The 25,287-nt window shown below is 39.4% G+C and overlaps 6 protein-coding genes and 1 pseudogene across 6 annotated transcripts; 1 reads left to right on the top strand and 6 right to left on the bottom strand.

The window, feature by feature from the left end:
- The first annotated feature begins 347 nt into the window (after positions 1-347).
- On the top strand, positions 348-2,100 carry LOC141825211 (S-type anion channel SLAH3-like). The gene is given in 4 exon segments (XM_074712596.1): positions 348-644; positions 647-1,507; positions 1,655-1,686; positions 1,788-2,100. Coding segments are annotated over 4 exon segments (1,503 nt in total).
- Positions 2,101-2,735: 635 nt separating this feature from the next.
- Positions 2,736-9,032, bottom strand: LOC141823089 (respiratory burst oxidase homolog protein A-like). The gene is made up of 14 exons (XM_074710360.1): positions 8,372-9,032; positions 8,140-8,299; positions 8,016-8,064; positions 7,298-7,411; positions 6,350-6,772; positions 4,713-5,096; positions 4,539-4,634; positions 4,340-4,455; positions 4,101-4,268; positions 3,841-4,000; positions 3,542-3,742; positions 3,318-3,446; positions 3,136-3,214; positions 2,736-3,041 (listed from the first exon to the last, which is right to left on the bottom strand). Exons 1-14 carry the CDS (start codon positions 9,030-9,032, stop codon positions 2,932-2,934), a joined length of 2,850 nt encoding a protein of 949 aa, XP_074566461.1. The 3' UTR covers positions 2,736-2,931.
- A 2,759-nt stretch (positions 9,033-11,791) lies between these two features.
- On the bottom strand, positions 11,792-13,022 carry LOC141825583 (WRKY transcription factor 22-like). The gene is made up of 3 exons (XM_074712961.1): positions 12,655-13,022; positions 12,450-12,563; positions 11,792-12,355 (listed from the first exon to the last, which is right to left on the bottom strand). The coding sequence occupies exons 1-3, from the start codon at positions 13,020-13,022 to the stop codon at positions 11,866-11,868; spliced, it is 972 nt and encodes a 323-aa protein (XP_074569062.1). The 3' UTR covers positions 11,792-11,865.
- Positions 13,023-15,328: 2,306 nt separating this feature from the next.
- On the bottom strand, positions 15,329-16,003 carry LOC141822875 (uncharacterized). The gene has a single exon (XM_074710182.1). The coding sequence runs from the start codon at positions 15,995-15,997 to the stop codon at positions 15,410-15,412; it is 588 nt and encodes a 195-aa protein (XP_074566283.1). The 5' UTR covers positions 15,998-16,003; the 3' UTR covers positions 15,329-15,409.
- Positions 16,004-17,075: 1,072 nt separating this feature from the next.
- LOC141825574 (mitochondrial import receptor subunit TOM7-1-like) lies at positions 17,076-17,554 on the bottom strand. The gene has a single exon (XM_074712954.1). The coding sequence runs from the start codon at positions 17,544-17,546 to the stop codon at positions 17,316-17,318; it is 231 nt and encodes a 76-aa protein (XP_074569055.1). The 5' UTR covers positions 17,547-17,554; the 3' UTR covers positions 17,076-17,315.
- Positions 17,555-17,703: 149 nt separating this feature from the next.
- LOC141825695 (cellulose synthase A catalytic subunit 4 [UDP-forming]-like) lies at positions 17,704-18,371 on the bottom strand (the record flags this gene model as incomplete). The annotated part of the gene is made up of 1 exon (XM_074713081.1): positions 17,704-18,371. A coding segment is annotated over one exon (573 nt), but the record flags the coding sequence as incomplete, so codon positions are not given.
- A 1,735-nt stretch (positions 18,372-20,106) lies between these two features.
- On the bottom strand, positions 20,107-21,216 carry LOC141823679 (uncharacterized; annotated as a pseudogene).
- Between the last annotated feature and the right edge of the window lie 4,071 nt (positions 21,217-25,287).

Below are 25,287 nucleotides of genomic sequence, written 5' to 3'. Positions count from 1 at the left end.
TCTGTTTGATCTCCTTAATTTATGATTATATAAATATTCATGGTTTTCGAGTCACGATCGTCAGTTGCCGCACTTGTTTGACTCCTCTGCTCTGCGCCCAGAAATCGCGCGGAACGGACAAGTGAAATCAGTCCAAGCACGGCACTCATCTTCTCGCCTTTAATTTGATCTTCGCGATCTTTCGTTTCTGTTAACTCACCGGAGATTGACAGCAGCGACCATTCGAGCGATCGATCGATCTTGTCTCCGTTTACCGTGTTCTGTTTCTCCTTTTGCTACTCGATCTTCTTCCTTCCTTCCTTCCTCAGAATCTCTCTCTGAAGGTGGTGGTGGGTGCAGTCACTCCGATGTTGCAGGAAGAAGTACTTGTTGGAAGAGGAGACCAAGCGGTTCTGCCTCTCTCAGTCTCCATAAGCCTGCCGTCGTCTCCCTTTGGGCCTGCCTCCCCTGCTGCGATCGAGCTGCCGGAGCAGGAGTCGTCGAAACAGGGGAAGTCGTTCCGTTCGCAGCCCGTGCCGGCGCGCGCCGCCGACCAGTGCAGTCACAGAGACAAACGCTTTGATCCGTTCAAGACCTGGTCCGGGAGACTGGAGAGGCAGCTCTCCAACCTGAGAGGGAAGCCGCAAGATCCGGATCACGCAGATGGTGCGACGGCGGCGGTGAGGACGGTGAGGCTGTGCCGGCCGTGGATCGATACTTCGACGCGCTCGAGGGGCCGGAGCTGGAGACGCTGAGGGTGTCGGAGGTGTCGATTCTGCCGGAGGACGAGAAATGGCCGTTCCTGCTCCGGTTCCCCATCTCCTCGTTCGGGATCTGCCTCGGCGTGGGCAGCCAAGCCATCCTGTGGAAGATGCTGGCCGACTCCTCGTCCGCCGGCTTCCTCCACGTGAGTCCGGTCGTCAACCTCGCCCTCTGGTCCGCCTCCCTCGCCATGACGGCGATCGTCTCCTGCATCTACCTCTCCAAGGTGGTGCTCTACTTCGAGGCCGTCCGACGGGAGTACCACCACCCGGTGCGCGTCAACTTCTTCTTCGCGCCGTGGATCGCCGGGCTGTTTCTGGTGCTGGGCGCGCCAGACTCGCTGACGGCCGGCCGGCCCCCGGTGGCCGTGTGGTACGTGCTGATGGCGCCGATCCTCTGCCTCGAGCTGAAGCTCTACGGGCAGTGGATGTCCGGCGGGCAGCGGCGCCTGTCGAAGGTGGCGAACCCATCGAACCACCTGACCATCGTCGGGAACTTCGTGGGGGCGCTGGCCAGCGCGTCGATGGGGATGGAGGAGCCGCCGGTGTTCTTCTTCGCCGTGGGGCTGGCCCACTACCTGGTGCTCTTCGTGACGCTGTACCAGCGGCTGCCGACCAACCAGACGCTGCCCAAGGAGCTGCACCCGGTCTTCTTCCTCTTCGTGGCGCCGCCGAGCGTCGTCTCCGTCGCCTGGGCGAGGATCAACGGCGAGTTCGACTGCGCCTCCAGGATCGCCTACTTCATGGCCATGTTCCCTCTACGTCTCGTCAGTCCAATCGAATCCTTTTAACCATCATTTTACAAACAAAAAAAAAAAGATCTTTTTTTAAAAAACTTATTTTTTTGTTCGATTCTCGAAGATTAATGATTTCGTTATCATTTAATTCTTATCGATTTTATCATTTTTTTGCAGGCAGTCAGAATCAACTTCTTCCGAGGATTTAGGTATAAAAATTATTTTTATTTTATTTTATTAAAAAAAATACTCCAATTACAAATTAAATGAATTATTTTTAAAAAAAATAAATAAAATCTATTGAACTCAGGTTCTCTCTTGCTTGGTGGGCTTATACGTTTCCAACTACGGCCTTCTCGATCGCGACTATCAAATATTCGATGGTTGTCATGAACTCGTTCACTAGAACTCTAGTGGTCTTCTTCTCCGGCATCTCCGCCTTCACAGTGTGCGTCCTCTCGATCTCTACTATCTTTCATGCCTTTGTCCTCCGCGACCTCTTCCCCAACGACGTCGCCATTGCCATCGCCAACAAACAGAGGCCCAAGTTGAGCAAGTTCATCGCGCATCTCCGATCAATCGGCTCGGACACAAAGGAAATGGAACAAGCTCTAGAGGTTTGAAACATTGATATGTGTTCAATGTTTTCAAGGATTTTAATCTGCTTGTGTAGTGAAAAAGGATCTTGCTCTTGCTATTTTTATTAACTTTTTGGAATTATACTAGATTTTTGTTATTATTACTAGATTTTTTAAATAATAATAATTTAATATCATAAATGAGCTGATGACGATATTATGCACTTTATAACCTGGCCATGATTTAAAGATCAGTACTCTTTTCCAAATAAAAAAAATTATCATTGTGGGACTAAATTAGATTGGCCAGCCACCCAAGTTAGTTTCGATTGTGTCGAACTAAACGGCGCGATGTCAGACACGTGTGTCGAGCCTGGTTCATGGATTGTGTCGAACTTGGGTCAGGCACGGCTCTTATGGTCAAGCCTGACCCAAAATTCTAAAAACTAAAATAAATAAAAAATTTATTTAACAAATGATTAAAAATAATTTTATTAAAAATTAAGCTGGTTTAATTTTATTTTTTATTTCTCCATTTTATTTATATATACATATATATTTAATTTTATATATACAAACTTATATATCAAAAACCTTATCGTATTTTTATAATATAAATAAAACGTTGATCAATAAAGGTTCATAGTTCATCCCTCTTTTTTTTTTTTTGGGTTCACCTTTCATATTCGAGTTGATTCATATATACAAGTATTAGCGGCAACAAAATAGACTCTCTAACTTTTTCTTATTTGTTATTTCTCTTCTCCCCTTCCTCCTCCTCGTAATATAATTGTGGAAAAATAAACAAAAAGACTACACAATTTTTTTTTTTTGCTGTCTACCGAGTTGTTCGATCAATCGATCCATGAGTATGGATCAGAAATGCTCCTTGTGGAACTCGAACTTGGTCGAACCCCTCTGGTTGAAGTCATGGCACAACTTGCCTAGCTCCTGCCCTAGAACCGGTGCTCCACAGTAGAATACTCCTGTGTCAGTCCAGTGGGTGCACCATGGATTCAAGTTTGCCAATGTGGTAGGAAAATTCAAACAGGGATGATCTTGATGAGTTACAAAACTCACCTATTTTAGCACAGGGATGCTTGGAACTTATCTTGGTGAAGACTTTCTTCCAGTTGGGTCTAGCAAAATGAGTGCGCACCTAATCAAATCAATTCGGAAAATATTTGAAGTTGTTAGCAAGATCTTTGGTTCGAACCATATGATTGTTGTGCCTCAAATGCATTTAGCAAGATTGCTCTCACCCTAGTGCCAGAGACTATGTCGACACCATTTTTCGCGTGATTGAGAGCTTGGATCATGGTGATTAGAGCTGACCTTGCATCTCCTTCCTCATACACACTCGTCAAGTAATTGTGCATCTCGATTATTCCCTGATTTGTGCAAAGAAACTGGTTAGGAACTAGCAAGTGCAAGGATATGGTATGCATTGTATGTGCCGGTGAATCGAGTTGTAGAAGTGGCTCACCCGTTGGTCTAACTCAGCCACTTCATTCATAACTCCTTTAAACCAATCAAAGGAGCCTTGCTCACGCGTGACCCAATAGAAATATGCATTTGTTGTTCTGAGAGACCACTTTACTCTGCGCGAGGCCTTCATGAGTGTGGCTAAATCGACTCGCTCACCATTTCGTGGTAGCGTCGGCGGGCAGAGCTCGGAGAGTGCATCCTGTATTGGAGGAAACACTGATAAATTGGCATCTCAACTGAGGTAGTAGTCCTATATTTGAATAATGGCACAATAAGAACAAGGAATGCAAGTCTCACATTCTCCTCTTCCATTTTGACAATGTTGTTAAGTAGATCCTTCAATATGCTAATGAAAGGTGTTGCACCAATGCCGAGGCCGACGAGTAGAAGAACGTCGTACTTCTTGTAATCTTGAGCCGGAGCACCGTATGGTCCATCGATCAAAAGCTTTGGCAGACTGCAATTTGAAAATGAGCTCTCTATTGTCTCGCTATGAACATTATGATGATATAGTTTAGATAGTGTTTCAATTGCCCCAAATAGTGTTTGAGACATACCTCTTCTTGGTAGCATCATCTGCTCTCAAAAGGCCACTCTTTCCTGCAACTGAAGGTTCACATGCTGCCGCAAAAACTCGCTTTAGTTCCCTTGTCCAATCACCGAGCTGTCTAATGTGGACGCTTAAGTAGTCGTCTCCAGGAGCAGAAGTGATTGAGAAAGGATGCCTGAATGAAAAGAAGACAGCTTATATTAGACATAAAATTTTCAAGAACTGATTTGGCATCTTGGATTTTACCATTCAAAGGGTGAGACAGCGGGGCACTGCACGAACATGTACTGACCACTCTTGTAGCGGAATGCTGCAGGCTTCGACATCTGAAGCGTGAGAACATTACCTGGATATATGGCTACCTGAATATGAAGTTGAGAAGTTACTAACAACACTAGATGGTTCTCCATGGACAGTCTAACTTTTCGCAATAGAGCAGAGTTACCTTTAGTAAGCGAACAGAGTAATGACCGGACCTGAGGGCTCTTAGGCTCCTCTCCCCGACGTACAGAAGAACAGGAACTGCAAGATACATCCATGTCTGCATCAGTCAAGAAAGTTGAGTTACATAATAGCAGAACAATCATAAAATTGAGATGCCAATGCAGAAAGAACTTACTGTCTTATTGTACCACTTGTGGATGAGGTAGAGAAATTCTCCATGGACAATGAACAAAATGTAGACAATGACAAACAGGTGGTGAGAGTACCAAAAAGCATTGAAACCAGTGAGCCTATCGAAGGGCTTAGGGAACTTCACTAGGCTCCGACGAAACCAGTGTGTTGCAAGGACGAAAGCCACCACCATGCAGACCACCATTATGATTCCAGTGATGCCCTCAACGCCTCGCATGAGATCTAAGTAGGTTGGCTTTGTGTCCCCAAAATAACGTTGCAAGCCTTGGTACTTCTCATCGGAGGAAGAGATGAGCCGGGGAAAGTCACAAGTGATATGATTGCCGGCATGGAGGATTACTCCAACGACTATCGCTGCTGCTATAGTCTAGATATGGTAAATACCAACTGTTAGAAAAACATTCTGTAGATTAAAGTAACATCATTTCTCCTATCTGATGAACCCCTTTAGTTCGACATCAAAAGCCCACAAGGTCTAGTTTCTCATCTAGTCTCTAGTCAAATTTTGCTACTTATCAATGACTTCTTCATTATGCCATCAAAGCTTTTGAGTTACTCCAGGCTCATTAGCATCACATGGATAAGTGGAATAATTCATTCTTTATAAATATTATAAGAGTGTCCTAACTTAAATAATTAAATTGACTTTGTCCTGATTGAATTGACTTCGCCAAATTCAAGATACTATGAAAGTTAGGCTTGCTACCTCAGAGTCATGAAAGATGTGAGAAGACATCGAAGTTAGGATGTTTCATGCTCATTTAGATACTAATTTTGAGATACAATGGATTCCAGTCATAGATGTTTGAAAGTATACTAACAAACATTCATTTTGAAATACAATGGACTCCACGTTTAAAACTATACTAACAGTAACATATTTGTGAACAAGTGATTCAGATGACAAGCCAATCTCAAGGATATGGTTTCTGATTAACCTAAAATTACACTTATAAACGGTTTGGTTTGTGCATCACAAGTACAAAGACTCGAAGTCTAAATAAACTGCAACTAGAAACTCCCACCCATTTGCATAATGCTAAAAGGGATAGAACATACGGCCTAGCTATCATGGTGTGGATTGGCACGTGTTTCTTCCCACTTCCTTTCATGTTCACTCATTTATTATTTCATTCTTAGCAGCCTTTGGCAGCTGTAACAGTCACTGATTTGCATTGCAGCTGGAACCAAATATTTTTAATCAATGATTAGATATGCAAATATATCCGGCAAGGTATATCTATCTTCCCTATACATGAATGAAGTAAAAAGTGGCGTGTTCTATCCACTGGTGATTAGGTGATGCTTTCATTCTCCATATCTATCTGCCTAACTTCTTATTTAATCAAATCATTGCTTTCCACGCGCATTCCTTCATATGCCGTAGGTCACACATAACAGGACAAAAAAAAATGATGGAGCAAGGCCAGTGTGCATTAATTAATTAGAAAGGAAAATTTATTTAGATATTGTGAATACTGTTTTACAAGAAATTGTTTCTCTGTTTTTTAATCACATAGCAACAATTTTACCATTGCGTCAAACTTCATTCATTCAGATAGCATTTATGAAACTATAACTGTAAAATGAAAATTAAAAGGGGAGGGATTTCAGACTAACCTTGTGGAAGTTGATGTTGTCGTCAAATGGCAGGGCACGGGCGAGGCTGGTGGAGCGTAGCCAGGTGATGGTGTTCCGGCACACTGGGAGGAGGATGAGAGCCATGTTAAGCTTCAGCGTCTCGGCGGCGCCCTTGGCGGTGGTGAGGCAGTAGCCCATGACGTGGAATGCGTACCTGTTGCGGTACTGTATGAATTTCCAGGTGAAGAGTCCGGCCATGAGGGCGATCCACAGCGTCACCACCCACAGCCTCTTCCAGTTCTCCTCCACGTAGTAGGCCACCTTGGCGGTCAGCTTCCCGATTGGCCCCTTCTTCCTCAGCCCGGCCAGGTTCTGGCTCAGCGCCTGGCTCGTGTAGCTCAGCGCTTGGCTGTAGTTGATGTACGTGTCCTTTTGCAGCAGCAACGTCTCCAGTTGCCAAAGCTGTCCGCCATGAAAATTGCTTTAGCAGGAATCCATCCAGTTAAAGTCTCGATTAGTTTGTTCATTGATACAAGCGATCGACATGGCTTTCTTCGACTCGAAGGGAACATTAGTGCTGGAAAAGACATGGATTTGCGAGAAGTGACAGTCTACAGCTGTGTGAATTCTCCATGCACCGAAATGATCTAGTTGGTCCCCAAGTTTGACATGAGATTCCAACTCATTTCTAGAACTCGAAAAGGAGACAGGAACAGATCCACCAAGAAACAAGAATGAAACCAAAGCTTAAGATTGACGAGAGGATGTGCCTTCACCAGATGGAAACAAAAGTCAACGGGTCTCTTTCACTTTATGGAAGAGAAGACGACACACACAGGGCCCAGACCAGTGCTAGCTCTACAGGTATATACTCCTACCTCATTCTTGTCTCATGGCTGCTAATTCAGTTATGATTCAATCTATGTAAGCTGATAGAACTAGCTTAATTTGTTTTTTTGTGCCAGGCAATTTAAAGAACAGACAGACCTCGATGTAGCCGAGTCTCTCTGGATCCAACTCCTCCATTATTAGAGCTGCGTACTCCTCTGCCTGTTCTTTCAGCCTCGACAGCTTATTAGCAGAAGCACTAAGCATTATTATCTGAAAGAAATTAAAAAAACAAGATGAACCAAGTCAATGCAAATGGAAAATCACTACTTTGTTGATAATCTTTATATCAAAATCGATATATTGATGTGCAATTCAAATGGAATTAACAAAGCGCCAAAAAGATTTTTCTTTCCCCATCATCATCAGTCTTTGGCCTAAATGCCCCTCACCCACCACTAGTCAGCGTCAGTGGACAGTGTTTGAGATGGGCAAGGGAGTAAACTAATTCCATTGGAATAAAAATCAAGATAGGAGCTTCCACTTCCTCTCATTGTTTTTCAGTTAGAGAACCATTTGAATGTGTCAATGAAAGCAGAGAGTTCTTGTGAGGCAAGGCAAGGAGTGGAGGAAATGGGCAGGTGAGGAGTGGTTGGTGTTGATGTGCTGCTTCTGTTCACCAACTCCAATAAGCTTAGTGTCTTGAATTCATGCAGAAGAAAGTAATTAAGTTGACTCTGTAAATGATTCAAGATTCAAACAAAAAAAAAATCCTAAAATACAACTAATTGCTTGCATAATTGGGTTGGTGTTCTTTTGGAAGACGTAAATGTTGAGCAAGAAAGGAAGAAGGGAGGAGGGGAGGGTAAAAAGTTACCTCTTTTACTTCCTCCTCTGTGATGTGGCCGTCCTCGTTCTTGTCCACCCTAAACAGATTCAAAATTTGAAAATTGGGGATCAGATCTGGGATCGGAAGAAGGAGAGAATTAGGGATTTGTTACATGTCGAAGAAGATCTGGAGTCGAGAATCGAAGCTTTGGTCGGTGATCTGACACCAGAACTCGTGGAGTTCCTCTCTGCTGATCCGCTCGCCGTTCAACCTTCGTCTCCTAGTCAATGCGTCGAACAGCTCCAGTGCGAACTCCTTGGAGTCTTTCATTCCTGCATGCGGCTAGGGTTTGGTTACATGGAGTGGAGATTGATTGGGGAAGAGGTGGGGGATTGAGGAGGAACCTATGCATTGGGCGAAATCGGATCGGGCGAGGTAGTTGTCGCGCGCGAGCTTGTCGAAGTTGCTCCGCACCTCGTTCCACGCGTCGACGCCGTTGGCGTTGCGGCCGCTGATGAATCGGAGGCCTCGGAGGGCCTTCTGGGCGACGGATCTGGTCCGATCGAGCTGCGCCCGCTGCCGGCGCGCGGCCCTGGCGGCCAGGGCGGAGTCGATCCCCGGCGACGTCGAGGAGGACGGGACGGGCTGCCGTGAGGGCGGACCGTGGCCCCACGTGAACCTTTTGAGCTCCGCCTTGAGGTCCTCCTTCAGCTGCCGCGCCCGCGCCACCGCCTCCGCCTTCAGCTCCTGCGAGATCTGCCGCAGCCGGTGCGACGAACTCCGCCCGATGGACGGCGACATCGACGCAGACGCCACCTCCGACAACGTCGCGTCCGACGCGTACCCGGCCTCAATCGCCGCCGCCGCCGCCGGCTCCACGCTACGGAGAACGATGGTGTCGTCGTCCTGCAGGTCGATCGTCACCTCCACGAACTCCTCCCCATCGTCGGACGCCACCGCCGACGTCCCCGGCGACGACGCCCCGCTCATCCCCCTCCCCTCCGGCACCGCCACCGTGTCCGACGCCCATCGACGCTCGTGCCGCGTCGCCGACGCCGCCCTCATCCCACACACCTCCCGACCTCCAGCTCCGGCACGACCGAACAACAATACCAATTTAACACACAACTGGATCGTCGCCGAACGCGCTCGGACCCAAAATCTTACTGGAAAACACTCGTCGAGCAAGACTAAAAAGCACCACTCAATGGTTAACTATCGCCTGAGTCCGAACCGAACTAACTTCGCCGGAGGGCGGCGGAGAGCGGCAGCTGCGGTCGGAGAGGAGGAAGAGCCGCGAGCTGGCAAGGTTTTTGGATTAAGTTTTAATGGAGGGAGCAACGACATGGCATTAATTTAGTTACCAAAGTGCATATAAATAAGTAGTCAAAGCGAATCAAATCGAACCGAACCGAATATATAAAATGATTCGAAGCAAAGGGCTTAATATTATACAGTAAGACAGCCACAGCCATTGTGGGAATCCCAAAAGGGAAAAAATTAAGGGGCGGTCAAATTTGGAGTGGGTGGTTTTATTTACCTTGCGTCGATTTGATTGGTGGGTTATTTTTTTTACCCTGCGTATATTGCGTATATTATATGGACTTTGTTTTATTTCTTAATTTTATTATTGAACTATCAATTTAACTTCCTATTGGATTATTTAAAAAATTTTATTTTAAAATTTATTTATTGATTATTAAATTAAATAATACTAATTTATTTATTTATTTATTATATTGATAAAAATTTATTAATGAATATGAATCACGGCTATCTTAACTCTTTTACAGGCACGAGAGAATTTTTTTTTAATATTCAAATTTTGATAATATTTTTTCAGTAAATAAAATTATTTAATTATTTAATTTTTAGACATTATTAAAATTTTATTAATTTTAATTTTTTTAAAAAAAGTTGAAAATATACAGTATTTTATAAACTATTTATGTATTGAAAAATTATTTATTTTATAAGATTTAATATCTCAAATATTATTTTTAATTTTTAATTTATTATTTCTTTTAAAATAGTTAATTCTGAAAATAAATTTAAATCATCAATAGCATTCATATTTAAAATGCTTTTCAAATTTAAAATGATAATCGTAAAATTTTTTCACCGAGGAGAAACTAAAAATAATCATTTTTTAATTTATATAATAAAAAAACAATTTGATGATTAAAAATTTAACATATTGCTTTACTTGGAATGAATGAATGATGAGAAAGGAAAAGAATATCATTCGAAAGTATCCATATAAAGAAGAGAATGGCACAAAATCAATGGTCAAGCGGGACAACTACAAGAACGTATGTTTTTTAAAGATCAATATGAAAAAAAAATAATCGACTAGATTTTTAAAAAAATCAACAACAACTAAAATTAAAATAATTTAAAAATAAAAAAATATATTATATATAAATTAATCTAAAATAAAAATGAATATTTTTAATTAAATATAAAATAATATAAAAATTCAGAGACTCCCATGAAATTGAAACCTGCATAAATCTTAATGATCTTGAGGAACACTAAACATAGTTCATAAATTTTATTTATGAATATGATTTATAATTATTATTTACGAATCTTTATTCATTAACATTAACAAATTGAATATATATATATATATATATATATATATATATATATATATATATATTCATCCGAGTTGCGACTCAAGGATTTGCGGTTCGATTCTCAACTATAGCGTATTTATAAAAATTTTCCTCCAAATGGAGAACGCAATCAAAGGATGCTGGACATCTGGATTGGCCATCGTATACGCTTCCCGATTTACCCTGGTGGTCGGTGGAAAACTTCCGTGAGATCGGACTGACCACCCCCAAGAATTGAGTTCATGAGACTGACTGAAATTTATCATATTCAAGTTTTCAAGTTTAATCAAACATTAAACTAATTGAACATTTGATTCATTTACCACCTTAGTAATAAAAGTGGGTGTTTAGGCTACGTTTTAGCCTTCCTTTTTTTCATGTTGATATTTGAATAATTATTTTGAGGGTTGTAAGCTCCACAAGGATATTCTTGAATATATTTGAAATTAAATAATAATTGAGTAGAAATTAAATAACACTAAATAAAAAATTGTGATTGTTTTATCAATTAACTAAAAAAATAGAATGAAATTATAAAAAAAGGAAAAAAAACTTTTAATGGCCATTTATCGAAAACAAAATAAATATTAAAAAATTTCAAATATGCATATGGAGAATTAATATATTGATTATTTGATTATAAATGATTTTTTTACTTTACTGATAAAATACATTATCATGTAGTAATACATAAGTTGCTGAAAAAAATATATTAAAATGCGTTGAAATTATAATATACTAGATTTATACAAAATTTTAAAAGATTATATTCAACCCTTACATTGGAATGTACAGAGTTTCACGAAAAATCTTCTCGTATTGGATTAGAAGTTAGGAGTTAAAGTACAATGACAGAGTACTTTCATAGTTAATCAGACATCTATATCGATTTACTCTGATCTAGTAGATAAATTATTTGAAGATAATTTTAAAACGTTGATTGTAGAGTGACACATCATAATAGATCTTTTCAGACAAATTCATAATATAATTATCTTTAAATTATTGATATATTGAGATTTGAACTCGGATTCTCTTAATTATTTCCTATTTAGGTCTATAACAAATCGAAATCCATAAAACTAATTCCTTTATATAATAACTGTAATAAATAATAACTAGAGAAAATAAAATCATACAGTAATTACTTTTATATTAAAATAAAATTAAACTTGGACCAAAAATATTAAATAAAACAAAATTAAGCACCCCGTTAATTAGAAAATTTCCATTTCATCTCCTATAATTTATCCTTTTTATAATTTTTTTAGTATTAATTAAAAAAGAAAAGTGGCATTATTAGCGAGCCAGTTGGGTGCACTGAACAACTCCTCGTCCTCCTCGAGGAGGGCGAGGCTCGCCACCAATTTGTTGGCTCCGGCGGTCGTCTCCGTCGACGACCCTGCGTCGGCCACCTTCATTCCGAGGAAGAGCATGTCCTCCTCGCGCATCATCTCCACGTCAGCCACCGTGAGCATCTCTTCCTCCTCCTCGTCCTCCTCCACCACCGGCTCCTCTTCCTCGCCGTCCTCGCCTTTGTCAGGGTGCGACGGGGAGGCCGGAGACGGAGGCGAGGCAGGGGCGGCGGAACTGGCCGGTTTCGGGGCCTTCTGGCGGGTGCTGCCGGAGAGGGAGTTGCGGTGGGTGGGCACCGGATGGTTGTGCTCCGCCGTGTAGGTGATGAGCAGCATCGCCGGCTCCGCCCTGCTCCGCTCCACCTGCTTCCTTGCTTGGCAGCCCTTAGAGCTACTGCACCGATAATAACTCCTGTTCATAGATTCACCGACGACAAAATATATAAATAATTGTTTTACAACTAATTTTCAACAAAAATATTCTTATAGAGTTCGTGCGTCCTCACCTTGGATAAGGCGAGCCTTTGATCGGCTTCTGGCCGTACTTTCTCCACGCCCACAGATCAGAGGAGACTCCGTCGGCCGGAACTTGGCAAACCACCTTCTTCTGCTGGTTCCTCCTATCAATTTTCCCAAATTATTCTCGATATATATTTTATAATTCTTTGGTAAATCCAAAAAGAAGAAGAAACTGCGTTGAGAAATTAATACTTTCTCTTGGAGCGAGGAGTTTGCGAGGGCGGCGCCGGCCGTTGAGTCGCCGCCGGCCGAGGATGCTGCTGGAACTGATACGGAACGGCTACCAACGGCGTGAGAACGGAAGCGACAACGTAGGAGGGCATGGCCGCCGGCGCCGGCGTCTGGTTGCTGAACTGCAGTGGGTTGCCGTCGTCACGGAAAGGCAGCTTGCTGAGCTCATCAAGCTCGACGCCGCACGCGGGCATCACGCGATCGAGACTGAACCCACGTTTCCCCGCTTCAGCGGCGACCTCTTCCTCCTCCTCCCAGACCACCGGCGTCGGCGGAGCCGGGAGGCAACCTCTCACCACCGCGAACAAATCCCAGTCGTTGTTGTCCATCGAGAAAGCAGAGGAGAGACAGAGAACAGGGGAGGGATGTGATTCGAGCTACTAAGCTTCAAAGAAACTTATATAGGGTGGTCACGGCGAGGGCAGCGGTGGTGGTGGTGGTGGAGGTGGAGGTGGTGGTGGAGGTGGGGCTGAAAAGAGCCAAAAGTGGAAGTGGATCACTCAAATCTCGTCCCACATCCGGTCACCTCAGCATCGATCGCCATTTAGAGGAGCTCCGTTCCCCAACTTGACTTTGGCAAAGGTCAAAGGAGGGAGAAGAAGTTCCGATCCTTTTAACTGTCTATTTCTCGCATCAAAATGGTTTTTATAGAAACAAAAGAGAAAAGCAAAAAAAGAAGAGAAGATCAAAGTCGTCGTTTCGATCCGGATCAGTTGTGTGTTGATGGCCATCATCGTCGTCGCCGTCGCCGTCGCCGACGTCGTCAGCATCCACGCGCAGCACAGGGCTGCTTCCTTGAGACCGTACCGCAAAGCCAATCACGCAGTTTGATTGCGGCGGACGCAGTCAAAAGTTTAACCGTAGAAGAAATACTTATAAAAAAATTCATTTTCAGTCATTTTTAAAAAATATTTTTTATCTGTTTAAAATCGAAATTGTTGTTAAAAATAGTCTCATATAAAAAATCACTACTTCTATTTATTTTTGTTTACTTTAAATATATTTAAAATAATTTCACATATATTATGGATGCCTTATATAGTTGGATCCCAATATGGCATTAACGTGGAGACCACCATTTTTATAACTATATTTATAATTTTCAAAAATACATATTCAACAATATGTACAGCTGGGGAACTGATTACTTTAATCTTTTAACTAACTAACAATTAAACCCGTCTTCCCTTGCTAATTAAACAACAAATAACATCTTTATTCGTAAATCTCTTCTTTAATATAGTAACAAATCGATATGAAAAGTTGGATCGATTTTAGTGAGAGATGGTCCTAAGCACATTGGCGAAAGATTCCTCCACTTTGCCCCCATCTTTTTAAGATTCAAACTTATCAAAATATATTTATTTATATAAATAATATGTTATATATATATATATATGCAAAACATGTGATTAATAAAAAAATAATAATTTTATGGCAAATTTGCAATAACAATAGTATTTCTATAAATATGATATTTGAGAAGATTTAACTAGATTGTCTCGTTTATTTTTGGATAAATATCGTCCTCCCAATCATGACAAGATCCAACATGGTCCAAATGTAGGAATCTTGCAGTACTAAAAATATCTAGAAAAATATCTTTTAGTAAGTAGTTAAGTGAATGCTATGCCACCATTGGACAGTGGAATGCTAAGCTTGCTTTTTATTAGATTTTTATCTAAAGAGAGAACGATTATAGATGTAGGGATGGCGAGTAGCTTGCACCCCACCTCATATCGTCTTCATTGTCTATCAATTTTGTGCCACTAGTATGGTCTACATCGATCTTTTTCTTTTACATTCAGGACAAATGATAGCAAGGGAGGCGAGACAAGTTGTGAGTTGAGGTCTTTTACGAGTCATGACAACTCGAATTATGGCTCGAGGCTTTCCTTGAGCACGAAGAGTTACACCTACTTAGAACTCGCATCACCCCCTCCACAATTGTTGATCATAGTCTTGACCTCAAAAGTATCGGTCCTCTACATTGCGTTTGATGCTCTACCACTCTTGGTCACTCCCAACTCATTGATGTGACTAATTAACATAATTATACTTAAAGTATTTTAAAATATATGCTCGACATCATAAATAAATACTATTGTATATGTACAAGTAACACTATTATAATCTCATTAATTAATTTAAGTTGTATTTAAAAATTATTAAAGTAGAAGATTTTGCCAAAATGTCAATTGAAAATGGCAATAAAAAGTGTTATTTATTGTACAAAACTTTAGGGTAAATGTAATAATTAAGTAATTTTTAAAACAATTTGTGAATATTCAAGGATATAATCGTTGATTAGTTTATAGATGAATAGTAAGTTTTATTAAAAAATACCTTGCATTTTGGTTTTAAAAAATATAAATATATTTATTTTATCTTTAAAATATCATTATTATAATAATTTTGACTAAAATTCCTTTGTCAAAACTATTTTACACTGTTTTAGTAATTTTAGCTAAGATTATTATTATAAGAAAGAACAATTTTGATAAAAAAAATTCTTTTTGGGTTTGATTAAAAAATTAGGGTGAAACTTTTTTTTTTTTGATATTTTTTGAGACGCTTTTTAACGACAATAAAAATAAAAAAGTGTGTATGAGGGGATATTCTTCTAAATGGCATGATAATTAATTAAAATCTATGCGAATTAACGCTATGATGAGCGCTTCATTTTAGTAAATACCAAATCTAATCTAATCTTAATCTAAGCCATGAACACTTCCCACACGTCCACGAACGCCGCCACGATCACCGGATGGTGCACCGGCGAATTCAACGACAAGTATGAGCGGAGGAGCTTCTCCATCTCTTTCGCGCTGCCCATGTGCTGCCCCGCCACCACCATCTCCGCCATCGACCGCCAGAAGTCGCTGTACGGATCACTCGACCGCGTCGGCACTGCAAAGAATCCACCGGCCGCCTCCTCTTCCTCCCCTTCCACGCACGAGCCTCTTCCACTTCCACTCCGTCTTCTACTCTTCCGCCTCGGCCGCTCGTTGCCACCATAGTAGTTGCAGTACAAACTCCCCAACTCTTCCTCCGCCTCGCCATTGTCAAACCATTCCATTCTCCTCTTCTCCTCCTCCTCCTCCTCCTCCTCCTCTTCCAGTGAAGCCATCGGCCACCTGGTCTGCTTTCTCCGCTCCAAGTGAACCAACGGCCGAGCACCGGAAAGCTTGGCCCCATTGTCAGAAGCGATGCAGGTAGAGCAAGGAGAACGGAGAAGCATTCGAATGATCCGATGCTTCAATCCTCTGCTTCTACTTGCACCACGACCGGCTGCTTTCTCCATGGAAGAAGAAGCTCTCAGCCACTTCACCAAGAAAACCAGACGGAAGAAAGCTCAACTTATAGCCCAGTTTACCAACTACAACTTGCTATTGTGGTGCAATTAAGATGCCCATTGAAAGAGAGAAGGCATGGGGAGTTAGTGGGGCATTAGATGATATTGCTCAGAAGAAGCCGACCTTTAGAATATTCATCCCAATTAAAATTCGAACCTTTAACCTATTAGTAGTTACTCTAAATATTTTACTACTGCACCGCACCCGTGGAGGTACATTTATTGACCTCGGGGGAGAAGATGATAATGAACTTGCAGGTTTGGAGTACAAGTGGCAAGTGAAGCATTGGTGGTAATGGCAGGGAGTGGGTGCTACTAGTAGTTGTGTGCTTGGAGAGAATGCTGAGGAAGTGCTTGGATTTGGTGAGGGGTGTCTAGAAGTAGTTAAGCCAGTAGTAAAGGGACAAAATTTTACTGGGAAACTTGAGTTTGTAGGAAGGTTCAGTTGGTTCTCAAGTTGTTTTGTAGCTAACATTCGATAAATGTTCACTCGGAGTTCTATGGTGAGTTTCATACTGACCCATCCAACCTTCCAAACCACCTAGCCCATCCATATATGGTCTTGCTTGACCAGCTCAATCGCTCGGCCCAACCTATACAACAACCCTATCCTACTTGGCACATTCGTTAGCCCATCCAGCTCGCCCGCATAGTTCCCCTAGCCTACTCGACCCTTCGGGTCGGGTTGGTAAGAGTCTATCAGAGATTAGCATCAAGTGGTCAATCACCAATCATCAAGTTCTTTGTAGTTTGCAAGTTTGATTGATTACTTAAACTGATATCAAAATTCAGCTTGCATCATGAACAATCATTCAAGAAATTGCTATGTAATAAGCAGGAATTAAGAAGATCCCTGGCCAGTGTGAAAGATGCATACATAAGAAACAACTATTCCTGAATTGAAAATCAGGATGTGTAGGAATTTGACATTCTAAAATCATCAGATTGTTTATTTCATGAAAATTCCTAGGGTATAAAATTAGCTATTGCCATGAGCTTAATGCACCACTAGTGTGCAAGTGTCATACAGATAAGAGCCTATCAGAGATTAGCATCAAGTGGTCAATCACCAATCATCAAGTTCTTTGTAGTTTACCAGTTTGATTGATTACTTAAACTGATATCAAAATTCAGCTTCCATCATGAACAATCATTCAAGAAATTGCTATGTAATAAGCAGGAATTGGGAAGAAGATCACAATCTGAGAAATCAAAATCCCTAATTATTGGGAGGAGGGGAGAAACTTGCCGATCACCGGGCGACGCATCAGACGGGGCTGAGGAGCTGGTACAGCTGGGGCTTCGGCTCCGAGTTCATGCCGACGAGGATGACGAGGGGGATGAAGCCGTAGTGGGCGAGCACCTTGGCCTTCTTCATCGCCCAGGTGCTCCACTCCTTGGCGAGTCCGCCGGCCGATCCGTCCTCCGGCGCCGCGGGCTTCGATCCCTTGCCAGCCTTCCGCTTTCCTTTCGCCTTGAGAGAAACCCTAGAAGCCATCGCGATCACCTAAACCCTAAAACCCTTCCGCCGTGATCGCAGACCGTTTATATAGGCCTTTTTTTTCTCCTCTTTCAAAATAAAAATATTTTATTGTTTCTAATAAAATTAATAATAAAAATAAAATCGATAATTGAAATAAATCAAAATTCCCATATAATAATATGAACTCATGCAGTCACACACACGATAAACTCCATCACTCCTTTCCTGATGATCGATCTGTAAAAGAAGAAAGAGTTCGAGCTTGTTCTAGCTGAACTTACAATCGATGTCGATGCATCCGCGGGACTTGGTGTCGTCGGAGATGTTGATGAAAGGATCGATTTTCACCCACAGAAGTGAGAAAACGGAAGCCAAAAGCACCGACCAGAGCACGACGATGGTCGGCGTCCGGTTCTGCCTTCCCATGAGACCTTTGAGGAATGGATACAGATGCAGAATCACCCACATCGCGAAGAATACTTTCCCGAAGAGAGGCCCCCACGCTTCGTATCCGCTGTTCAGCGCGTCGGAGAATCCGGCGACTACGCCGACGAAGTTGACGATCAGGATGGTCGTCGGAGGTATCAGTACGGTGGTCCACTTGAACACGTAGAGCTCGCCGAATTCAGTGTCGTCTGTGGCTTTGGCGGTGACGGTGAAGTTGGTGTCGATGCCTGCCAGCATCTTGAGGATTCCTTGGAAAACTGCAAATAGATGCGCAGAGACACCTCCGATCACCCAGAATTGCTCGTTTCGCCACCAGTCCTCGATGCCGATGCCGCTCCACCGCAGCTCGAGAACGCTGGTCAGGATGATGGACATGAAGAGAGCGAGGACGAAAAAAACAAAACTAGTTTGGATCAAATCGGAATTCGTTTGATTAGTAATCGATTTAGTCCAAATTAGAGCCGCGCGAATCGCAACCGCGTCTTCGCCAAGTTTGGCGGAACCGATGGACGCCACTCTTCCTCACAATTAGTGCTGTCGCTTGGTTTGCTGGCTTCCTCATTCGTGACTTATACGTCTTGGTAAATAATTCTCAAATCATTCATCCATTAATGAATTGGACTTAGTTGTATCCCTCACCTTCAATGTTAATTTCTTCCAGCTTCCAAACATTTTGGCACTCATATTTGGTGCAACACAGATGTTGTTGTATGTGATCATCTCCACCAGGAAATTGCCCACTCTGGACCCAACCATGCCGGAGCATGTGATTGCCATCACAGTTGTGTCTCTTAATTCTTCTCTGGTTGTTGAACCGAAGTGATTGAATGCGGTCATCGTAACAGTTTCTTGGAAGACAAGGCAAACCATGATGACACAGGTAAAGTGGCAACTGACGATATATCTTCAGGGATGAATGGAGGAGCTCAGTTTGAGAGCTTGATATCATAGGTATCATGCAATTATTCTTTGCTGTTTCCCAGTTTCCTTGTTTGTTGCAGCCTAACTATATACTTAACAGGGAAACAAACAATAGTTTTGTGTTGATCTATATATATCAAGAGCTAAAACAGCTGTTCTGTGATTGATCATGGCTTTTCCTAATTGTAAAATCTTGTTGGTGAAGAAATTCAAAATGAAAAAGGTAATCCACCTACTCATTTGGTATATTGTACAGTAGCAAATTTATCATTTGGTATCTTCTTTAGTTTCCTTTTAACTTCATTATGTTCTGAACAACTCTAAGTTGCAGGAAAATAGCTGTCTATGATCTCTAGGTCACTTTTCTTTTTCACAAAAAAAAAACATTATCAAGGGAGTTGTAATGTTCTCTCTACAGCATTTAACGATAAAGTTATTATCACGACCTTATGATCACAAATTTGAATCATGAAAATCATCTCTTGTACAAGTAGAATAAGATTATGTACAATAGATCTAATATAATTTGATTTTTTTATAAAATCTCCAATTCGTGTACCGAACTATCTTTTATTTATTTATAATTTAAAGTATCTATTGTCCAAATTTTTAATGATGTTATAATTATAAAAATGAAGCTCTTATATTTTCCTTAATATGTTTGCCATCAAACATTTATGTTTTCCAGTGTCTAAAAGAACCAATGGATTGTAGTGAAAAAAGAATGAATGAATTTGATTTACATAAAGTGACTATCAAGCGTCATCATCGGTAGCCACTCTGGTTTTTAACAGACAGAATCCAAGATAAACACCATAAGATAAACAAGTTAAAAACAAACAGTTAAACAAGAACACTACAGAAAAAAAACAAAAAAAAACTGATAGATTAAAGCAAATTTCATTCAAAAAAAAAACAGAGCAAATGAAAGAGGAAGAATGATTGAAAGCCCTAAAGTTGAAGTAATGGTGAGAGATGTCTTAACCAAAGGTTGCACTCAATGACGCAAGAATATAACCACCACAAATAGAGGTCTAAAATAAACAAAAAAAGTTGCAAATTAACCAACAGCTTGTTTATTTTTAGCGTTTCCTTTCACATCAAGTTTCCCATCTACAGAATGTGAAAGGAAACGCTGGCTTTGTTTCCCATCTACAGAATTTCCATTTGCTCAATTTGTTGCAGCAGAAATCAAACCTGTGTGTGGTCATTCCCAGGATGCAATAATTTTTCCTTTTAGAACATCATTCTTCCTTTCCAGCTGCTACTTGTGCCTCCTCTTCGCCTTCTCTGCCACATTTGCACTGCAGCTCGTGCAGTACTAGGAAAAGGCCCCCATTGGAAACCATAGACGTTTAGTTGACTCTGCTGGGAAGTATGCTCTGAGAATACAAATTCACTAGAGGGGTTTATCTGCTTCTTGTGCCACTTCGCCTTCTCTACGAAATTTGCACTTGCAGCTCCTGCTGTTCTAGTAAAAGGCTCCCAATATTGGAAACAATAGAAGTTTGGCTGACTCTGCTGATAAGTATGCTGCGAGAATACAAATTCTCTAAGGGGGTTTAGCTCTGAGTATCCAAATTCACTAGCGGGGTTTAGCTTTGAGAATACAAATTCACCAGGGAGGTTTAGCTGTGTGTATACAAATTCACTAGGGGAGTTTAGCTGTGAGTATACAAATTCACTAGTAGGGTTTATCGCTGTAGCTAGAAAAGATGCATGGCAATTACGGCAGAAAAGAGTGTGATTAAGGTACACCCAGAGATAGTTGTACTGCATTCTGCACCTATGGCAGGACGTCCAAAATGTTGCACTTGCAGGGGGCTCTTTAATTCTGCTGGAGAAATTGGAAGATCCATTAGCGTCACCAGAAGCAGCTCTTTTTTTGTTTGGTCGGGAAGCTTCCTGCGAGGAGCTCTTGGTGCTTCTTTTATGGTCGTGAAGTGTTCTCCTGGACTCGCCAGATAAGACACTCCGCGCCTCTGAAATGAGCTTGAAAGCATCTTCAGCAGCAGCAGATTTGTTCTTGTCGGGATGAAGCAGGAGAGCCAGCTTTCTGTATTGTTTCCTCACTGTGTCTTCATCTGCTCCGGATTTCACGCAGAGAATGGCGTGCCAATCCTTCTCCCCGTCGACTTGGCTCTGAGACGCAATGCAAACGTCGAGAGTTGCAATCAACTGAACCAGGCCTTCGAGAGCAGGGAAGAGAGGTTTGGGCCTCCAGGGCAAATTTCTTGGCGCCGATGAGATCGTTTTCGGCCAACTTCTTGTCGGCGATCTCTTTTGCCCTGAGGGCTTTATCCTTGTTAGACGCCATTCTTTTGCTTTCTTCCTTCCTGTGAATGCAGTACTGCTTTACACAAAAAACTCTAATGAATCAAAAGTCCAAAACTGCACCAGCAGAATGCAAACACCAAAATATTAGCCGAACCACTGCAAACACGAAATCGACATTGTGAACAACTCAAAATCTCGCGTACGAAAAAAAATTGCGAGAGCACCCGAATGACGAAACCGCAAAGTTACGACCGAAAGAACAGACGCAGGAGAACAGAAGCGGAGATGTCGGTGACATACCGGTCTGGAGAAATCAAATGCTGCTCGACCCTAAACCACGTAGGTCTCCGGCAACTGACGAAAACGGCCGCGAAATCCGACGCAATAGGCGAAGGAAGGGGAAGAAGAGATGATTAAGATTACATAATCTCTTTTACTTAACCAATATAAAATTTAACTGACTTATTCTACTGACCTATTCTAAACAATAATAATAATTTTTAAATAATAATAAATTTAATGATCTATTTTAAAAATAATATTTTAAAAGAGTATTTTGAATTCCTTAACTCCATCTTCAATAAGATTTTCTTTCAAATATAAATAAATAATAATAATAAATTAACTTGAGTTAATTTTCTATTTTCTTTTATTTTGATAAAAATATTATGTATTTGCTTTTTCTACTTAAAATTTTTTAAAAAATTATTGACCGGGGAGACCAAGTCAAATAAGGAGATCAAAATTCAAATGGTATCGGTTGAGTATTTGATTAAAATCAGATTGAATTAATTGAAATAGAACCAACCCAATTAATCAAATCCGTAAAATATTGATTAATTAAATTTTGACTGAATCAACTTTTCTATTCGATTAATTCAAAATTAAGAATTTAAAATTTTCTAATTTTGAGATTTAAAATTCGACCTATTTAATTTATTTAATTTAACCTAATTAAAAATTTTAAAATCAAAATCAAATTAAATTAATCAAAATAATCTATATTTAAAAAATAAAAAAATTATAAAATAATCGAATCGAACTTTTAAATTTAATTGGTTCAATCGATTAATTCAGTTTAATCAAATTTTTTCTCACGCTAGACTCATACCATAAATAAGACAATTTTTTATTTATAAAAATTATAAATATTTATTATTTATATCATAGTAATATAACTATGAAAAAATAAAATCCGATTAGGTGAAAAAAATAAAAAATCCCAGAAGTATTTGTTTAGGATCTATAATAATATATAATATATTTTAGTATTCAATTTTTACTAAAATAAAAATATTATAAGTAAGCGAGACATCTAATTTTCATATACTTGAGAGATAATTAGAATTATCCAATAGATTTCTTAATATTATCTTTCTATAATTTTTTTGGGTAATTCTTTGATGATTAGAATTATCCAATACATTTCTTAATATTATCTTTTTATAATTTTTTTATTAATTCAAGCCTCCTATCTGACTAATCTAGAAGATAGATGATAATCTATCTATAATATAATTGATATATACAATGTGGAAACAATAATTACTCTTTTAAAATTTTTATTATAACCATTTGGATCCTTTGTTAAAAATCTACATAATTTTTTATTAAATTATTTGTACTCAATTATATTTTAATCAAAATTTAAATTATATCATACAATTTTGAAACTTTGAAATAGAGGCAAAATAAAGGCTGCTTAGACCCATTGCCTTGTATTAAGTTATATATAATATATAAGCATACAAATTATTTAAACCTGTACATGATAAAAAAACAATTAATATTTTCTAATAACAATTATTTTCTCCACTTAATCTCTTACAAGACAATAATCTTTAAGAACTGTTGAGATTAATATTTCTATCAACACCACTATAGAAAAGAAATTAATTCCATTTTATCCCTATAAAATCAAATGAACTGCTTCAGAAATTATGCAGCTACTAGACGACCTCTTATGTTTACTGATAATTTTAGCTCACTGATCTCCTTGTCGATATCCTAACGACATGAGAAACGAGGATGAGAAGGACATGACTCTCGAGAGATTTATCATTGGAAGAAAAATGAAACAAAAAAATCGTTGTTGATGGTTTTCAGTTGAGTTTTTAATAACTGTTAACAGCATTACTGGAAGTAATAAGCTTGTGCATGTCCTCGCAGTGGTAGTTCGTTATGAGGAAACTGATATCATAACCCTGATAGCAATTTAAACCATAAATTTAATCAGTGAAAGTATCTGAATTAAACTACACCAATTACTTCTCTGAATTATTCTAATGACCTATTCTAGGGGTGAGCAGTACCCGCCCGACCTGCTAAACCTGTCCGCCACCCGCATCCGGAACCCGCTAACCCGCAGGTTTAAAAAAAATTAAAAATAAAAATGGATAGAAAATTGACAAACCCGCTTGTACACGGGCGGGTTTCGGGTTTTAATTTTAAAATCCGACTAAACCTGACCCGCCCGCCTATTTATATACAAATAATAAAATATATGTATACATATATTTAAAATGATTTGTTTAATAATAGATAAGGACAAAAAAGAGGTTATGATGGGAATCTCCATGGAGGATGTTAAGCAATATGAAGAAATTGTAGATGGTAAACTTTAATTTGGTTTCTTTGGTTAGTTTTATTTATTCTCATAACCATTTGTGAGGCTGAAACTTAAACATTATTATCTTCTTTTCTGTTTTTATTCTTCAGGCACATTGAAAGAAAATGACAAGCATTGTCTTGATGATTAAAAGTCTCATACTTTCCTACTTGTAAGTGGTGCCATTCAAATTAAATCTTGTGTCCTATTAATCTATTATATAACAAACTTTGATTTATTTACTTGTAGGCCAAAGAGTGCTGCATTTTGGATTTTTTGCCCCAACTTGGATAATTCCTAATTACCTGGACTTGGACTTTGGTGTTGAATTATGAATTATCCTTGTTTTTTTGTGTGGCCATGAGATGCTTCCTATTTTGGTATGAACATTGTTGATTAGTTATAAAACTATGGATTGTATTTTAGACTCTTTTGTAGACGCTTATTATATCAATTATCATCCGTAAAATTCATTTTTTTACATTCGATAACCCGCCAATCCGCCCACCCGCCGGCACCCGCAACCCGCCACCCACCGAATTTGATGCGAAAAAAAAATCGAGTTGGGTTTAAATTTTATTAACCCGCCAATGGTGGGTCGGGTGGGAAAATCGTACGAACCCGTCCGACCCGCCCGCTTGCTCAGCCCTAAACAATAATAATAATTTTTAAATAATAATAAATTTAATGATCTATTTTTAAAAATAATATTTTAAAAGAGTATTTTGAATTCCTTAACTCCATCCTCAATAAGATTTCTTTCAAATATAAATAATAATAATAATGATAATAATAATAATAATAATAAAAAATTAACTTGAGTTAATTTTCTATTTTCTTTTATTTTGATAAAAATATTGTGTTTTTGCTTTTTCTACTTAAATTTTGTAAAAAATTTATTGACCGACAAATTAGGAGACCATGCAAGTTATATCAAGACCAAGTTATATCGATTGAGTATTTAATTAAAATTGAATTAAATTAATTGAAATCGAATCAATTGAATCAGCTGAATCGATCAAAGTTTTCAATCAAAATAAAAGAAATTGAACCCATAAAATATTGATTAATTAGATTTTTTTTGACTGAATTAATTTTTTTATTTGATTAATTTGAAATTAAAAATTTAAGATTTTTTTATTTAGAGATTTAAAATTCGACCTATTTAACTTATTTAATTTAACCAAATTAAAAATTTTAAAATTAAAATCAAATTAAATTAATTAAAATAATCCATATTTAAAAATAAAAATCGATCGATTCAATCAGTTAATTTTAATTAAATTTCTTCTCACTTCTAAACTCGTATTATAAATAAGCCAATTTTTTATCTATAAAAATTATAGGTATTTATTATTTATATCATAGTAATATATATAACTATGAAAAAATAAAATCCGATTAGATGAAAAAAAATAAAAAAACCTGAAGTATTTGTTTAGGATCTATAATATAACTTTAAAAATATATAATATATTTTAGTATTCAATTTTTACTAAAATA

The sequence above is a fragment of the Curcuma longa genome, chromosome 3 (assembly GCF_044706935.1).
Source record: "Curcuma longa cultivar G26 ecotype Majalengka, Jawa Barat chromosome 3, ITB_CL_G26_1.1, whole genome shotgun sequence".
Lineage (NCBI taxonomy): Eukaryota > Viridiplantae > Streptophyta > Magnoliopsida > Zingiberales > Zingiberaceae > Curcuma > Curcuma longa.
Note: the sequence above shows the minus strand (reverse complement) of the source record. Positions and strands in the feature narration are given on the sequence as shown.

Coding starts and splice junctions, on each gene's coding strand:
- LOC141822875 (XM_074710182.1), bottom strand. CDS start 15,997: ATGGAGAAAGCAGCCGGTCGTGGTGCAAGTAGAAGCAGAGGATTGAAG.
- LOC141825574 (XM_074712954.1), bottom strand. CDS start 17,546: ATGGCTTCTAGGGTTTCTCTCAAGGCGAAAGGAAAGCGGAAGGCTGGC.
- LOC141823089 (XM_074710360.1), bottom strand. CDS start 9,032: ATGAGGGCGGCGTCGGCGACGCGGCACGAGCGTCGATGGGCGTCGGAC. Junction 8,065..8,139: donor CTCCAGATCTTCTTCGACAT/GTAACAAATCCC, acceptor GAATCTGTTTAG/GGTGGACAAGAACGAGGACG. Junction 4,001..4,100: donor GATGATGCTACCAAGAAGAG/GTATGTCTCAAA, acceptor TTCAAATTGCAG/TCTGCCAAAGCTTTTGATCG.
- LOC141825583 (XM_074712961.1), bottom strand. CDS start 13,022: ATGGACAACAACGACTGGGATTTGTTCGCGGTGGTGAGAGGTTGCCTC. Junction 12,564..12,654: donor ACTCCTCGCTCCAAGAGAAA/GTATTAATTTCT, acceptor GAAAATTGATAG/GAGGAACCAGCAGAAGAAGG. Junction 12,356..12,449: donor AAAGGCTCGCCTTATCCAAG/GTGAGGACGCAC, acceptor ATCTATGAACAG/GAGTTATTATCGGTGCAGTA.